A 17,968-nucleotide genomic window follows, 5' to 3' on the forward strand; every position below is an offset into this window, starting at 1 on the left:
CCCGCAAAATTATAATTTGCGTAATCACTGGTGGTAGGACGTCCTGTGAGTCCGCACGGGTAGGTACCACCGCCCCGCCTATTTCTGCCGTGAAGCAGTAATGCGTTTCGGTTTGAAGGGTGGGGCAGCCGTTGTGACTAATACTGAGACCTTAGAACTATATCTCAAGGTGTGTGGCGCATTTACGTTGTAGATGTCTATGGGCTCCAGTAACCACTTAACACCAGGTGGGCTGTGAGCTCGTCCACACATCTAAGCAATAAAAAAAGGAAGCATATATCCGTTCTGATTAAAAAAATCTGAGAGTAACATTACCTTACGACCTCCCGTCTCAAGTTGGACCGTGAACTCATTACTTTATAGTACGGTATAATTACCGAATAGCCAATGACTGGTGTAACGCCTCTATCAGCTGAAGCAATAACTTTCAAGATTATCGCCTATCGGCCTAACCTCATCGACACATCACATAATAGAACTAAGCTTAAGTAGAACTAAGCTTACATTGTAATATTTCACGATTGAATTTCAGACGTATGTGGCGAATATTCTACTGGCGGTAAATCCTTACAAAGAAATAGCAGATCTGTATTCTTCGAACACGATAAAAATGTATCAAGGGAAATCTTTGGGACAACTTCCGCCTCATGTTTTTGCTATCGGTACGTATAACGAAGTGACGATAAGGCGTATTGGAAGCCCGCTGAAGTAGGACCACCGTCTTGCTAATTTTTGCCGCGAAGCAGTCATGCGTTCCCGATTAAAAGCTGGGATAACCGTCAAACGATACTATGGAGAATTCCACTTAATGTTTCAAGCTGGGTGGCATTCTCGTTATGATGTCTATAGCTCCGGTAACCAATCAACATGAGATGGACCCTGAACTCATTCGCTTCTGTATACAATAAATAGTAATAAATAAATAGATTACTGGGAAAAAATCACGCAAGGCCCAAATTAGGATTCCCTATCTTATGGATGTCAGAAACTAACATGCAGATTTATGTATATTTAAATATATACATGGATAAACATCCAGAAAAAGAGCAAACAAACTGTTCATAACACGAATGTTTACCCGATGTGGGAATCGAATCCACGACCCTTAGCGTAACAGTCAGGGGCGCTAACATTGCACTACCGAGTCAGTCAGTCAAAGCCGGTGATGTGTTTTTAGATAAGCCATTTTTAATCACCGAAATATAAACATGTAAAATATCACGAACGTATCTTACTAGTACTACACAGCAAACAAGCTAGTGCCAGAAGCAATAACTCATCCCGAGTTGCATCTGTATATTATGCGTGTACTAGGATCAGCACGTAACGATCTGTGTGAATAGTGATTTCGTTCCGCAGCCGACAAAGCGTTCAGAGACATGAAAGCGTTCAAGCAGTCGCAATCCATAATCGTGTCGGGCGAGTCCGGCGCCGGCAAGACGGAGTCCACCAAGTACATCCTCAAGTACCTGTGCGAGCTGTGGGCCAAGAGCGCGGGGCCCGTCGAACAGAAGCTACTAGACGGTAAGGTGCTACCGGCAAACTCTAGCTAATATCAACTTCATTGGTAAGAATGAGACACTTTCCCCCCCTAGTTATTCGCTGGTAGCTTAAATGGCCACCCCAGCTACGCCCGGACGGGTAGGTGAGCTCATGGGTTAAACCTGAGAGCATTTGCTAAAACTGGTGGTAGGACCACTTGTGAGTCCGCGTGGGTGGGTACCACCACCCCGCCTATTTCTGCCGTGAAGCAGTAATGCGTTTCGGTTTGAAGGGTACTATACTGAAATCTTAGAACTTATATTTAAAGATGGGTGGCACATTTACGTTGTAGATGTCTATGGGCTCCAGTAACCACGTAAAACCAGGTGGGCTGTGAGCTCGTCCACCTACATAAGCAATAAAAAAAAAAGAATGAGACACTTTTTCCCCTAGTTATTCGTTGGTAGTTTAAAGAGCCACTCTAGCTATGCGTGTACGGGTAGGTGAGAACTCACGGGCTCAGCCTGAGAATATTTGCTAACACTGGCCCTAGCAAGAGCAGTGCTTGGCAGAACCTACCACCGGATCGGAATCGCGATCCACTAGAAAGATCCGGTGAGAAACCAAGTGGCTCGTCGAACTTTTCGTTGTGATCGATGAGTCCTGTCAAATCTGAATGAGTATTGGGGGAACGCTATATCATTATTATGCGTAAGTAATGAAGAATTTTAGTAGGAACTAGAATGTATAGGTTTACGCAAAAAACGTAAAAAAGGATTGTGTGATTTTATGAAACTACGGTAAAAGTGAAACTTTTTTCGCATTACAGACATTTAACTCTGACAAACAACATTTACATTAAACACTGACAAAAACAAACAAAATAGCGTGGAGCACTGGCACAAATGAGTAATAATCTATAATACACTACACGGTCAGCTGCTGCGAACTATAGGCGCCGCCATATTGGCCTTGGCTGCTCTGACGAGCGTCTTTCACCTTATCCCTACTCCGCGGCCGACCGTCACGCGACATGCAACACACAGACGAAACAGTTTGAGACGATGTAATAAAAGTTTTACTTTAAAATTTGTACCCAGACTCCCTCTCCCGGGTTTCCAAACTTATAATAAACTAGCTGTACCCGTCCGCTTCGCTGGGCATTTAAAATTAACATTATTATTTATCACCCCCCCACAGAGTCTTATCATTAACGCCCCCGCAACTGGTGTAGGGAGTCCAACACTCATATAAATATTCCTATCCATTAAGTACATGTATTTTCTACATGGATACCAAGTTTCAAGTCAATCGGATGCATGGTTCAGTAGTTATAACGGAACATCCATAAAAACCACTGTAGATTTATATATTATTATAGAATAGATGATGTTTTCAGCGAACCCTATCCTCGAAGCGTTCGGCAACGCGAAGACGACCCGCAACAACAACAGCTCGCGCTTCGGCAAGTTCATCGAGGTGCACTTCAGCGGCGCGTGCAGCGTCACCGGCGGACACATCTCGCACTACCTGCTCGAGCGCTCGCGCGTGTGTCGCCAGGCGCCCGCCGAGCGGAACTACCACGTGTTCTACCTGCTGTGTGCCGGCGCGCCGCCCCCCCTGCGCACCTACCTGCGCCTCACCAAGCCAGACGACTACTACGTGAGTCCGCCGCCCCCCACCCACCCCTGCCCCCCCTCACAGCTACAGCTGCTCACGCTCATTGTTCCCGACAGTACCTCAAGAGCGGCTGCACCCAGTACTTCACTACGCCGGACTCGGAAAAGAAGATCAGCGCCGACCGCAAGAGTAAAGATCACCTCGCCAAGGGCGGGCTGCGGGACCCCATACTTGACGACTATGAAGATTTCCAGAGACTTAATCAGGTGAATGTTTAACCTGTTTTCCTTGTGTCGGTGACGTAAGAGTGATTTCTCGGGGAGTGTCTCTGGAACGCGAGCTGGTTGGAACGTGCAAGCAGTCCACACCGGTGTCTGCTGCACCGTACTCGGAGGGGACCGTGCTTCTGCTTGCAGGGTAGACCGCGGGATCCTTCCAGCGTCAATTAAAATCATTCTAGGTAACGAAGGGTTTCCACAGAACGGGTGATTTGCCGCGTGGTCTAATTGATAAATTGAAATGATATCAGGTAGTGCGGGAGGACGAGTCCCTCCTCAGAAATGCAGCCGACATTAGAAAATTATTAAAAAATCCGATTGCACAATCTGAGAGTGCCTAGTGAAATAGTTTTCATGTAAATCATATGATATTTTATTTGAAAAGAAATTAAGCTTAAGTAATGCTTCATTCAGGCGCTGAGTCGCGCCGGCTTGTCGGAGGAGGAGAAGCGCGACGTGTTCGGGGCCGTGGCCGGCGCCCTGCACCTCGGGAACATCACGTTCGACGAGGAGCCCGGCGCGCGCGGGGGCTGCGCCGTGCACGCACACGCCGAGCCCGCGCTCGCCGCCGCCGCCGCCCTCTTCCACGTCCCCGCCGACATGCTGCGCCGCGCCCTCGTGTCCCGCCTCATGCAGAGCGCGCGCGCCGGCCACAAGGGCACCGCCATCATGTCGGTACCGCCGCCCCCCAACCCGCCCCGCCTCCGCACCCGCCCCCGCGCCCGCCCCTACAATGAGTCGTCCCGCTGTGCGCAGGGTCCCGCTGAAGCCGCACGAGGCGTGCAGCGCCCGCGACGCGCTGGCCAAGGCGGTGTACGGCCGCGTGTTCGAGCACGTGGTGCGCCGCGTCAACCGAGCCGTGCCAGCCGTCGCCGCGCCCTACTACGTCGGCGTGCTGGACATCGCCGGCTTCGGTACACCTGAATATCAACTAGTTTTGGGATTGATTTATTGTTTCTTAACTCCCGGATCTCGTTCGTATTCGTAACGTGTTCTCTTCTGGCGCAGAGTACTTCGAGATGAACAGCTTCGAGCAGTTCTGCATAAATTACTGCAACGAGAAACTGCAGCAGTTCTTCAACGAGCGCATTCTCAAGAACGAGCAGGAGCTGTACAAGCGGGAGGGACTCAACGTGCCCCACATACAGTACGTCGACAACCAGGACTGCATCGGTACGTGCGCCGCCCCCCTCGCGCCGCCCCCTCGCCCTCGTCGCCGCATCCACATCACTCAACACGCGTCGTTTGCAGATTTGATCGAGAGCAAGAACCACGGCATATTCCACTACCTGGACGAGGAGTCCAAGCTGCCCAAGCCGGAGCCGTCCCACTTCACGGAGTGCGTGCACCGGGAGCTGGGCGCGCACAGCGAGCGCCTGCACGTGCCGCGCTCCTCCCGCCTCAAGGCGCACCGCGAGCTGCGGGACCACGAGGGCTTCCTGCTGCGACACTTCGCCGGCGCCGTCTGCTACAGCACGGTCAGCGCGCGCACGCACACGTACATGCACATACACGCACATACACGTGCACGTACAGCAACGTGCACGCACACGTACACGCACATACACGCGCACGCACACACGTACACGCACATACACGCGCACGTACAGCAACGTGCACGCACACGTACACGCACATACACGCGCACGCACACACGTACACGCACATACACGCGCACGTACAGCAACGTGCACGCACACGTACACGCACATACACGCGCACGCACACACGTACACGCACATACACGCGCACGTACAGCAACGTGCACGCACACGTACACGCACATACACGCGCACGCACACACGTACACGCACATACACGCGCACGTACACACACTTGCACGTACACACTCGCGAACGCACTCACCCCCGCACGCACTCACATACGCGCGCACGCACATACACACACGCGCACCCGCACACACAACGGCATGCGCACAACACAAATGTCCGAACACGAGCCCAAGTCGACAACGATTTAAATAAAAATTCAATTGATTTGTTCTGTGTCCCAGTCCAGTGGCACACAGAGACCGGTCGGCCTTTAAATGTAGACTTCCGCCGACAGGGGCAGTTCATCGAGAAGAACAACGACGCCCTGCACGCGTCCCTGGGCGTGCTCATGCAGGAGTCGGACAGCGCCTTCGTGCGCGAGCTGTTCGAGGAGGCGGGCGCGGAGCCGGCGCGGGGCCGCCTCGCCTTCCAGTCCGTCGGCGCCAAGTTCCAGGCGCAGCTGGCGCAGCTCATGGACAAGCTCGGCAAGAACGTACGTCTCGCGCCAGTATCCCGTCAGCAGTCGTAGGCCTCGTGTGACGCCGCTTGTGTCGCAGGGCACGAAGTTCGTCCGCTGCGTCAAGCCCAACGGCTCCATGCGGGGCGGCGCGGGCGAGGGCGGCCTGGTGCTGGCGCAGCTGCAGTGCAGCGGCACCGGCGCCGCGCTGCAGCTCATGGAGCACGGCTACCCCTCGCGCGCCCCCTTCCTGCACCTGCACCACACCTACGCGCCGCACCTGCCGCACCAGCTCGCCAGCCTGTCGCCCCGGACCTTCTGCGAGGTACGCGCCGCCCGCGCACCCACCGCCGCGTGAGGTAGCTTTGAGTCACAACGATTGCAAGCGTGCTGCGTGTGCAGGCGATGGTGCACAGCCTGGGGCTGTCCGACAAGGACTTCAAGCTGGGCGTGAGCCGCGTGTTCTTCCGCCCCGGCAAGTACAGCGAGCTGGACGCGCTGCTGCGCTCCGAGCCGCACGAGCTGCAGGCCGTCGTCAAGAACGTGCTGACGTGGCTCGTCAGGTCGCGCTGGAGGAAGAGCATCTTCGCTGTGCTTTCCATTATCAAATGTGAGTACTCACTGTGGTGCGTTTTAGTTGCCGACGCGTCCTGGAAGGCGATGCTTAACTTCCGCGAGTCCACCACCCTGCCGAGGCGAGCGGTGGAACAAAAGAGGGAAAGCTCATTTCTCTGCGTACCGAGCCGTCCCCCGGGCTTTGTGTCGGACGGAGATCAGATGTCGCTTAGTGGGTGGGTCTTTAACATGTCCGGCCATCGATTCTCACACGCACCGCGCGCCTCTGAGACGTAGGAAATCTGTAGAAGGACCACACCAGGTCTGATATAAAAAAGGTCGAACAAACAAAAAATGCGAATACAAATGTACTTTTGCAGTGAAGAATAAGATAGTGTACCGGCGCTCGTGCCTGGTGCTGATCCAGAAGTGCGTGCGCGGGCACGTGGTGCGGCGCCGCCACCGCCCGCGCCTGGCCGCGCTGCGCCAGCTCGCCGCGCTGCGACACAACCTGGTCGACATGCGGCGCGCGCTCGCCAGCCTGCGCCCCGCCCCGCCCGCCGCGCACCCCGCGCTCGACGCGCTGGCCCGCCGGCTGGACGACGCCGCCCGCGCCGTCAAGGTCCGCATCTCAATGCATGACTGCAGACTTTCTATTGCTATTTAAACCTAATGGGACTAATTTTAATTTTATATAACTCATTATCAATAAATTTTGTAACGTGGAAGTGTACTGGGTGTCGGGCCGACGACTAACTGACTGTTCCCAACAGGACAACGAGCACATGTCCCGCGAGCAGCTGGACAGCATGCAGGCCACACTGTCCAAAGAAGTCGAAGTACAGATGAATGCGATACAGAAGGCCGTAGTCGAACAGAAGAACAGGTAGGACCCCGCCCGACCCCCGCGGTACCCCCGCCCCCCGCGGTACCCCCGCCCCCCGCGGTGCCCCCGCCCCCCGGCGCGATTCTTCCTTACACCCTACAGTGAGGAAGAGTCGACTTTTTAGCGCATCTGTTATGTGACAACAGATTGTTGCGTTGTGACGTAATCTATTCTGTATTCTAATCGCGGCATCCAAAGTATCACTATTACACGGAACTCTCCCGAATTTTCTAGGACATTTCCATATTTCTATGTCCGTTGCTGCTATGTGACGCCAGGTGGCGTTGATCGTAGCGGTGCAATATTATTGCGCCAAATCTCAATCCGACGCTTTAAAATGGGTGATATCACGTTCTAAGATTCCGTTACGCGGACACACAGAGACAATAAAAGCGCTTAGATCTTGCTCATCACTGACGCCGATGTTAGAGTAACTGTTATCTGTCGACTAACTTGCAAATTCGTCTTATGCTTTTCTTAATCTAACTACTAAACACCCCTTTTCGATAAAGCGGCACGACACAAAAACCCTCTCATAGTGGCTCAATCCAGTAACGGTGCTTTTAGGTACCTCAAGCACCGGTCATCGTTCTCGTCGAACCAGTCACTTGCGACGAAGGGCTCGACGAGTAAATTAACCCACTGAGTTTCTCGCCGGATCTTCTCAGTTTTCGATCCGGTGGTAAATTCTGCGAAGCACTGCTCTTGCTAGGGTTCATGTTAGTGACAAGGTCAGGTTTGAGCCCCGTGATCTTATCTACTAGCCCGACGACACTGATATGGTCTCTCAAGACCATCAGCTTAGGTAGAAAAAAAAAGTAAACGAAATCGGCGCGACGTGTCTTCCTGTGTGAGGATTGAGCTACGGCTTCACGGCTGTTCCCCTGTGTAACGGGGACCTCCGAACGTTATGCGTGAAAGGGCGAGCGTCTCTGTGCTATACCACCACGTAACACAATAATGTAGGCAGGAGAAGGTCATTGATAAACTGACACCTGTACTAAATGAGTTCGAGGAATCTGCTGGCAACAGCTAAAGGGTTCCCGCATCCGAATCCCGGATTAGGTGTTGGTGAAGCGGTAGTACTGACTCGATAACGTTATCGTTGCAGGGAGGAACAAGAGAGACTTCGCAAGATCGAAGCGGAGATCCGAGCCGCCGAGGAAGCGAAGCGCATCGAGCAGGAGAAGATCCGACAGGAGGAGGAGAACAGGAGGCTGTGGGTTTCAACTCTCTGAGTACATTCTGTTATTTTGCGAGATGAACCAACCCCCCCGACGGACTCCCTTGCCCCTGCCCCCGGTCCTCCTGCCCCTGTCCACTGGGCTCCCTGCCTCTGTTCTCTGTGTGGTGCTGAAACTTAGACCGCTAGATTGGTCATTCTTTATGACGTACATATGTGGTTCAATATATACGACCAACTTTGTTAGCAAATAAACTTGCTTCACTTGATCCAGAATATTCGTTGTCGGTTACCAGGAAAGCGGAGATGGAGGCGCGGCGCAAGGAAGAGGAGCGTCTGCGTCACCAGCAGCCGGCCGACGTCGCCGCTGACGTCATCGACCCGCTGCAGCAGGACCGCACCGACCGGGACCGGTAACTGCGCCTTTCACTTGTGATTGTGTCTTTCACGAACGATCACGAACTTTTTTTTCCTACCTAAGTTGATGGTCTAGACTCTGGGGAGATCATGTCAGCATCACCGGGCTAGTAGTTGAGCTTACGGGGCTCAAACCTGACGATGACGTCAAACTTTAATTAATTTTAGTTTAAATAGTTTGAGCACTAAACCTAATGACAGTTCAAGACGGTGCTCCTCCAAGGAGATCTCAACTAAACAATCTTAAAAAATTAGATTTATATCTCTTTACATCAGAATATACGTTCTAAGTACAATTTTCTAACAATAAAAGTAAAACTCGAGGCACAAATGAAACAGTATAGTGATGCGACACTAAGGCGACTGTCGTGTGCAGGCTGGAGCAGGAGCGCCGGGACCACGAGATGGCGCTGCGCCTCGCCCGGGAGACCAACGGACACGTGGAGGGCTCCCCGCCGCAACTGCGCAGGTGCGCCCCCACCCCCTCCCCCACACAACAACATAGGCTCATGTCGACGAGCCGTCACGGTCCCGCGAGCCGGTGTGCGACCTCTTCCTGTACATAGCTTCCAGCTGGACACTTCGCACATTAGGCCGTTGACTAAAAGATGAAGAATATATATTTTGTTATTCGCGTAGATAGGAGACTTGATGTTAAGCGACTGCCGATGCCCGTAAACATCACGTCGTGGATTTGTCCTTCGAGACAGGGACAGAAGTGTCACTCCGTTGCGAGCCGAGAGGGCCGGCCCAACTTTCAACCTCGTCTCTGGAGTCCCGCGTTAGCATTCCGATGTGTATTGGCTCTACCTATCGGTCGATAACAAAAGAGAAGTTAAACTTCTTTAGGTACAGAGAGCTATTTCCATAACATTAGCGACATAAGTAATTGTGTTCACATTCGAACCAGTAAACAGAAGTTGAACTTCAAAGTTAAAGTCGGTAAACCCGACAGTAGAGCGAGATTGTAATGATGTGATGTATCTCGCACAGCTTCCCCCCGGCGGAGGCACTGAACGGAGAGAATAAGTTGAACAGGTACTGAGTGGGGGCGAACCCCAAACGCTCCCCGTGGGGCTCCCTTGACGTCTGCGCCGGTCCTTGTCCCAATGACCCTCACTGGGTCGGCTGACCTCTAAACAAGTACGAACAGTACTGAGGACAAATGTCATTATATCTTTTAAATAACAGTCCCTAAGTGCTCCATAACAAAGACGTGTTTGGTTAATCTAACACTACTTTCATGATGGGTCACTAAAACTTTACCCTGTAATCGCAAATAAATAAATGAAAATAGTGAACCCTGACGGGTAGTGTACATGGGGCGAAGTGTAGGAGTCCGGCGCCGACGCTGCGGGAGCCCCGCGCCGCTGTGCTAACCCTACCGGCGATGGCTTCCTACCGCACCAACCCTACCTGTCTCTGCTGTACTGTGTCTAGGCTTCTAAACATTGCACTGATCTAATTCAATAAGGCAACAAAACAAACTTTTAATTTAACGAATTGGCAATAACAAGGTCAGAGAGTTGAAAGTGAAATCTCTTTTTTTATACACAATCTTATTTGCGACCTCTCATTGTTCCTACAAAGACTGATTCATTATTGAATTAAATCATCGATTTATTTCAGCATGTTTTATATGATATTTTTCATTATATTTATTGTATTATATATTTACTTAGCAACTCGGTATCACTGGTATAGCATGCCTGTTATGCATCACTAACATTAATACGCTATTGAAATAAATTATAAAATTCTACACCAATACGTTTATTATAAAAATTCTAACATTGATATATCTGAAGTGTTGCTCAATTACTAAACTATTAGTTGCTAGTTTTGGGTCGTCGGTCGCACAAACACGTACTAAGCGAATGGGGAATTTATATTAAACAGTGCGCTTAGTGCGAGTTTCTTAACGTTCTCTATAGCGTAAAAGTTAATCCAACTTTGTATGCAGTTGGAACAGCGCCCCTAGCGGCAAACGTACGCAAACGATCCCATTCCATACCAATATGAGCTAACTTTTACGCTATCGACAACGTTAAAAATCTCGCAGTAAGCACACAGTAGTGTAGTGAGTAGCTAGTCGTGACAAGTGTTTAGTTAGCTGAACGATTGGTTGAGTGCCGGGTGCCGCAGGTCGGAGCGCGTGCGGCTGCAGCAGGCCGCGCACGGCAAGCAGAAGCACGACCTCTCCAAGTGGAAGTACTCCGAGCTCAGAGACACCATCAACACCTCCTGCGACATCGAGCTGCTCGAGGTCGGTCCGCTCGCACTTAACGCTCTCCATTGAAGCTTCTGTCCTATCTAACTTTATCTCTATGTAAATAAAACATACCGTAAAATGGGGTGATTAGGGATTGAGAGGTGAATGGGGAAAAAACCAGGAAAATCTTTCGATGCTCAATATTAGATTTTAAATCGTTGCAAAATCTCCCATTTTTTGTTTGTTATTTAGTGTTTGAACCATCATATATATTAAAGGTAAGTCTCAGTTGTTAATATTTTTTCATAATATAAAAATACATGTAAAAATCTGTTGTTTTTGGGAATAATTGGGACGTCTCAGGTACAAATAACAACCAGAAAGGGGTCAATTGGGATGAGAATAAGTTAAATGGGAACGACCTAAGTGTAAATAGGTACAGGTTTGTAGTGTTATCTACGTAGTTATAACAATCTTTTTTTAATGAGTTGGTAAGAATCTGGTTTATTCATGATGTTTTTGTCTAGAAATTTTATTCAAAATTATCAATGCAGTATTATTTTATTGTTTGGCAAATATTTATATTATCAGTTACGTATTATTTTCTATTTTTAGATATGCCTCGCGCGTACGTATCAAAGAGTGCAAAGCCTTATAAGAGATATAATAATAATAATAATGTTTTTATTGCAAGTAACCATGACTCATACAAATTGTTAGTAAGACTTACACCTATGTTAGTAGTTATATTTACATCACAATGAATTACTGTCGTAACATCCCATGGGAGATGGCACCACAGCGACCCATGTATACACAGTCCAGCCTGCTTGGAGCTGGCCCTCACTCTGCTTACCAGAGATGCACCCCTCTTACGCATGGTAGCGTAAAAACAATATATGTGCGCGTCTGCAAACATCCCTGATGCGCTACAAAAGCGGGGCAGCACCACCAGCACCCTAGTATACACGCGTTATTATATTGAACACGGAGAGCGTTGTACGATCTTTGAGTATATCCAGCCAACAAGCTGCACGTGTAAAAGTTAGTACAGTAGGCCCTAAAGAGGGTGACCTTGACTTTAAGTGAACACCGTGCAAACCTGCGAGCTATCATGTTTGCTCTAACCGACAACGCTCTCCGCTCTCGTTCGATTTCTTCATCATCTTTGAGATCAGGGGTCAACACATGGCCGAGATATTTAAATTTATAAACTCTTGTCAATGGCGTTCCGTTGAGTACTACGGGAGGTATCTTATCATGCGTCCCACCCCTGGTCTCAAAGACCATGATCTCCGACTTTTTACAGTTGTACACCAAACCGTGTGATTTGGCGTATCCCTCACACAAAGAAACAAGTTGCCTTAGGCCACAGATAGACGCGCTCAGCAGCACCATATCGTCTGTATAGCTGATGTTGTTTCCGCATACCCCGTCTATGAAACAACCAATCCTGGTCTTACTGAGCTCGCCGATCAGCTCGTTCATATACAGGTTGAAGAGCGTAGGCGAGCTCAACCCCCCCTGTCTCACCCCACACTCCAACCTATACGGAAGAGACAAAGCCCCAGCCCATCGCACATTGTTGATCTGGTTCCCATACCAAAACTTGAGAATGTTGTTTATTTCCGTGGGTAGTTTAATATTTTCCAACTTTTTCCACAAGAGGTCATAGGAAACCAAATCAAACGCCTTGGACAGATCGAGAAAGCAGGCGTAAACAGGTGTTCCTCGCCGCGTGTAGTATTTGACAGCATGCTTAAGACTTAAGATTGCACTCTCTGTCGACAAACCTGAACGGAATCCGAATTGGTTATCATGAAGATTTACATATTTATTTAGTTCAAAGTTAAGCATACTGTCCAACACCTTGGATATAACAGTAGCTAGTGAGATAGGCCTATAGTTACCGCTATCTGCAAGTCTTATTTTTAGCTATTGGTACAACTACTGTTCGTATCATTTCCCTTGGCAAATAACTATGACCTACACAAATGTTATACAGCATTGAGAGAACCCTAGAGATGTGCACGCCCGCATAACGCAGGTGCTCAATGCTGAGCCCGTCATGTCCCGGAGACTTACCACGTGACATTGACCTAATTGTCTTTTTAACATCCTTAGACGTAAATTCCACTCCAATTTCCCTGCCGTGCTCAATATCAAGCACCGACCCAGCGAGTCCTAAAGTAGATTTTACAAAGAAGCGTTCCTTGAACATGTTGGCAATTTGTTCTGGTTCACTCGCGCCACCGATATGATCCCTTAATATTAAAAACAGCAATAGAAGCCTATGAAATTGGTAATAAGTCTTTAGTTGAAATAGCTAAGCAATTTAACATAAGTAAGTCGGTTTTGCACAGACATGTAACAAGAACAATGAAATCTCAAGGTGTACAAAAATGTCTAAGTAATACAAAATAAAGTATAATATTAATATTTGTTCAGTGGGGGTATTCACCTGATTAATCCATGGAATAACCGACACACCTAATCTCTTAACCCAGATAAAAATATCAGCCCCTAAGTATTTACCAAGAATAAAGAAATATAAACCGTTTATAAGAAAGCCCGCTCGTTCGAATTTAGGTGCTTACTCTCCCTTAAACAGAATCCTTTGGGACTACAATAATGTCCACTAGCGCGGTCTCCGTCGATGTTCATTCGGAGTTGTCCGATTGCGCTGAACTAATTTTAAGTGATGAAATAAATGTTTTTGTCTCACAACTTACAGGAAAAATCTGTCGCGGATCATTTCCCAAGTAAATATAAATTAATCATAAGTAATTAAATGTAATCAAGTTTTAGTTATATATTTTTTTTTATTTTTGTTGTCAATGCACTGTCGATTGCACCTATAATTGAGGTGACATCTGCTATGTACTTTTGTCAGTTTTTCAATGTTTTTTATTGATGATCACTTTGTTGGTGCAACTAAATAAATAAATAACTTAAAAGCAAGCAGTACCACCCTTAGCAAATTTCTCTATTAAAACTAATTTCGTTCCCATTAACCGCAATTTCCGGGTAAATAGGGATAGCACCTATTTTTGCTTTTTTTGCTTAAACTGGAATGCTAATTGCATAGTTTTAAATTGGATAACAAAGATACCCCAAGACTCAATCATTTTGATCCTGATATAGAATTTTAAACACGAACAACTACCTTAAAATTGTTCATCAAGCTGGAATTTGTCCCTAATCACCCCATTTTACCGGTAAACAATCAATAGAATACATGTGCACGTGCGTGATTATACCGTGCGTGTACGTACGCCCAGCCGCAGTGAATTCGAAATGGATGCGTATTTGTAACGAGTGTTCGCTAACGTGCAACGTGACGTTAGCCGCTGTCTAACCGCGTTGTCTCCCCGCGCAGGCCTGCAGACACGAGTTCCACCGCCGCCTGAAGGTGTACCACGCGTGGAAGGCGAAGAACGCGCGCAAGTCCACGCTGCACGAGCAGGAGCGGGCGCCGCAGTCCGTCATGGACGCCGGTAACTGCACGCACACAGCACCGACATAACCACTCAGCTGCTAGTGCCCTTCTCTAGTAAACGTGCTCTGTTCACAGCGACGGGCGGTAGACACACGGTGTGATCTCCCCCCGTGGGGGTGTCTGCACGATTTATGTGATTTTTTGCATGTTTGCAGCGAAGAGTCCTCGCGTACTGCAGAAGGGCGATATCCTAGGCGCCCGCCACCGCTACTTCCGCATACCGTTCGTCCGCGGAGGGGCGGGGGGCGACGGCGGCACGCGCGGCTGGTGGTACGCGCACTTCGACGGGCAGTACGTGGCGCGGCAGATGGAGCTGCACCCCGACAAGACGCCCGTGCTGCTGCGCGCCGGCGCCGACGACATGCAGATGTGCGAGCTCAGCCTCGACGAGACCGGCCTCACCCGCAAGCGCGGCGCCGAGATACTGCCGCACGAGTTCGAGCGCCAGTGGACCGCGCACGGCGGGCCCGCCTACGCGCCGCCGCCCCGCTAGCACGTGAGTAGCCAGTACACGCACACGCCGCGCCAGTACACTACTCCGGTCACCCTCCTTCCGGTCGTCGTCCGTCATCGAGTAAATTGACCCATAGACACTGAGTTTCTCGCCGGATCTTCTCAGTGGGTCGCGTTTCCGATCCGGTGGTAGATTCTGCGAAGCACTGCTTTTGCTAGGGTCGCCCTAGCAGTACTCCGGTTTGAGCCCCGAGAGCTCCTCTACACGTCAAGGAGAAGCTGAAATAGCCTCTCAAGGCTATCAGCATTAGTAGGGAAAAGAAAGAAAAAAAATGCACTTCCCCTCAAGACGCTGAAACATTACGTGTCTCTGTAATAATAATTTACTAATTATCGTAGAGGTATAGCTATATAACAGACATATTTTACATTACAGAATTGATCGTTTCGGAAGAAATAACAAAGAAAAGTAGTGATATGTTCAGAAGACCTTAGCCGCAATCGAGTACTCGTAGTTACGTCAATATTATTTATAAGTTGTAGATTATCATTTTCTAAACTAAAACGAAGCGAGCCACAATGTTATTTGGAAATAGCTTTGAGAATTGTTTGTTTCGTGGGCGAACAAACCGTACGGTAATAATGTTGAACTAAAACTTATTTCGTTAACAAGTGCCTGTGTATTTTCGACTAATAAATATTATTTTAAGGGCATAGGTAACTGGAATTTGAATAGCATCGCTAATTAGTAATAATGTAGTTAAAATGGAATGATAACAAGAGCAGCAGAGCTCCCGGTAGTGCTCGCCCGTGCAGGATGTGCGAGAACCGATATGGTCATCATGTCGAGCTGGTGAGCCCGCAATGTATCGAGTCTTACATTGCGTTTATTTAAAATTACGAATTCGAGTGCATAGTTATGCTTAATAATCATTCCAGTCATCTATAAACATGACCCGGCACGGAAAAAAAGAACTTAGGTGAAACCTGTTTTTATTTTCAGGGATGCTAAAATAAAATATTTTGTCATCACGCCCATAATCATAATATGAAAATATAAAAATGGAATTTAATGCTTTACGATGTGCCTAAACACGTTCCTAGGTGATAGTGAAAACGTAGTACAATTAAATTGCACTAACTTAATGATTTACATAAAATATTATACATACCTGTTGTATTTACATTAGTATAAAATATTATTTATTGATCCCTATATACAAAAATGAAGTGATATTTTAAAGATTCTATGAAATTTTAAACATTCCGTATCATAAAAGTTACAAAATCAAACTGATGCATTTAATGTATATTTTAAAGTTCAAATGAGTTGATTGAATATTAATTGAATGTTCATATAAAAATGTAATGTGAAATAAACAAAAATCGAGTGCTGTACAGGCGTGGGGCGGAGGGCCAACTCGGGAGGGACAGAATAATTGCATTTGAAATCGATTCACTAAAATTTGGTCTTGAAAATAAACCAATAGAATGACCGACAATTTTTTTAGAATAGTTATAAGAATTACAGAGCATTTAGCTACCTAACAAATTTTAACAACTAGTATACACTTGATTGCTATTGTGAATGAAGACCATTCCCTACGGTCTGCCGCGAATCATACTTTTGTTCAGATACCTCGACCTCATTATGTGAAAGCGAAATCTCCAAAAGTCTTAGGCACTTAACATCGAAGAATAGCGTGTTCGTTTTTTCTATTTAATATAAATACTGTGATCAGTAAGTAAATATGTTAGTAAAAGGCATTGGTATTTATAAAATCAATTTTAATTTATTTAAACAGAAAAAGCATTCCTAAAAAGCACTTATTTTTTATTATGCTGTAATTATGTTGAGGAAAAAATACTATAGTTTACTTTTTACAAAATCAGAAGCTAGTAGAGTTCAGTGAAACTTTAGTATTTAATTATATTTAAGTTCAAAAATAAATTATTCCTGTAATATTTTGTTTTAAAAGAAAAATATTATTCAAATCGTTTTCTAAACGTTTTGAATAATATTTTTGTATTCATTCATTTGATACATTTAAATTAAGCAATTAAAATCAAAATGTTTCTCCTGTACTAAGATAGATTCAGTTCCCATTGTCCATCCTGGTTCGCAGAAGAACAACTTGTGTGAAAATATTATAAACTTGACAATGTTTTATTAATATCTAAAAATAGTTTTTGTTGTTTATTTTCAAGGCTCTTGGACAATTTATAGTAAATAATAAAATTAAAGTCCACGCTTTAGATATTTTAAAAAAAAATTATTTTGTGTCATTGGTCTACAGTGTGGATATTATGTAATTTATTTTATTTTAAGAAGCATTTGTTCGAAACTATATCGGAGCCTTAACAATAACTAAGACACAATAGTTAGCTAAAAGCAAAAAGTAAGATTCTACATCCTCCCAAAACAATTGAGTTTAAATATTTTATTTTATTAATTTTTATGCACTTATTTTCGCGGAACGAAATAATCTTCTACCGCTATATTAAAACAAATTCTTGTGATCATATAGCCAATCAAACATGCGACCAATAAAACATACTATATATATTGTGAAAAACTATTTTAAAATTCTTAATTTAATTTTAGAGAGCTTTTCGTCCTAAGTGTACAGTGCATGGTTATTGAAAAGTGGTGTGAGGACTGATCTGTTATTTATTAAAGTATATTTTTATTAACAGTATTCCAACATTCCTTAATAAGTACAATCCAGTACAACAAGTGGAAGAAAGTGCCTTATCATGACCGCAGCTACGTGGCCTGTATACACCATGCCTTATTACCAAATAAATGTAAAATCACTTTAGAATTGTATTGTTTTATTGAATTCATGATGCATGCTCTAAGCGTAAGACTTTTCCTGTAGGACCCTTCACCTAATTCGCCTTCTAATTATCCCAATGACTCCTGTGTTGCTGAATTGAAGATTGCTGCCATAAAATACACCGCTCCCTTGCAGTGATAAGCTAAGCACTGCTCTTGCTAGTGTTATCAAGTTCCTGTAGGTTGAGCCTCACCTACCGGTTCTCGCGTAGTTGTAATAGCCCTTTAAGGCTACCAACGAACTGGCAAATGGTAAATTACCTTTTTTATGAATAAACGTACCAGTAGCTGTCAGAGGTTAAAAGAGATCTGACA

The 17,968-nt window shown here is 46.7% G+C and overlaps 1 protein-coding gene across 3 annotated transcripts in view; it reads left to right on the forward strand.

Moving 5' to 3' along the window:
- LOC110386857 (myosin heavy chain 95F) overlaps positions 1 to 17,639 on the forward strand; it is a 58,322-nt gene extending 40,683 nt beyond the window's left edge. For 2 of the 3 annotated variants that reach the window (XM_038013057.2, XM_038013058.2), the window contains exons 4-24: positions 533 to 662; positions 1,360 to 1,524; positions 2,882 to 3,144; positions 3,219 to 3,368; positions 3,795 to 4,051; positions 4,137 to 4,294; positions 4,389 to 4,553; positions 4,632 to 4,858; positions 5,448 to 5,645; positions 5,710 to 5,934; positions 6,012 to 6,219; positions 6,545 to 6,786; positions 6,938 to 7,050; positions 8,162 to 8,269; positions 8,530 to 8,646; positions 9,027 to 9,119; positions 9,644 to 9,688; positions 10,796 to 10,916; positions 14,242 to 14,359; positions 14,517 to 14,857; positions 15,251 to 17,639. In XM_038013057.2, coding sequence (XP_037868985.1) covers positions 533 to 662; positions 1,360 to 1,524; positions 2,882 to 3,144; positions 3,219 to 3,368; positions 3,795 to 4,051; positions 4,137 to 4,294; positions 4,389 to 4,553; positions 4,632 to 4,858; positions 5,448 to 5,645; positions 5,710 to 5,934; positions 6,012 to 6,219; positions 6,545 to 6,786; positions 6,938 to 7,050; positions 8,162 to 8,269; positions 8,530 to 8,646; positions 9,027 to 9,119; positions 9,644 to 9,688; positions 10,796 to 10,916; positions 14,242 to 14,359; positions 14,517 to 14,854 — 3,441 coding nt within the window. In that variant the 3' untranslated portion in view covers positions 14,855 to 14,857; positions 15,251 to 17,639. The remainder of the gene's footprint in view (positions 1 to 532; positions 663 to 1,359; positions 1,525 to 2,881; positions 3,145 to 3,218; positions 3,369 to 3,794; positions 4,052 to 4,136; positions 4,295 to 4,388; positions 4,554 to 4,631; positions 4,859 to 5,447; positions 5,646 to 5,709; positions 5,935 to 6,011; positions 6,220 to 6,544; positions 6,787 to 6,937; positions 7,051 to 8,161; positions 8,270 to 8,529; positions 8,647 to 9,026; positions 9,120 to 9,643; positions 9,689 to 10,795; positions 10,917 to 14,241; positions 14,360 to 14,516; positions 14,858 to 15,250) is intronic. The other variant, XM_038013059.2, reaches the window with a different exon arrangement.
- Positions 17,640 to 17,968: the final 329 nt, after the last annotated feature.

Source organism: Bombyx mori, chromosome 9 (genome assembly GCF_030269925.1).
Source record: "Bombyx mori chromosome 9, ASM3026992v2".
Taxonomy (NCBI): domain Eukaryota; kingdom Metazoa; phylum Arthropoda; class Insecta; order Lepidoptera; family Bombycidae; genus Bombyx; species Bombyx mori.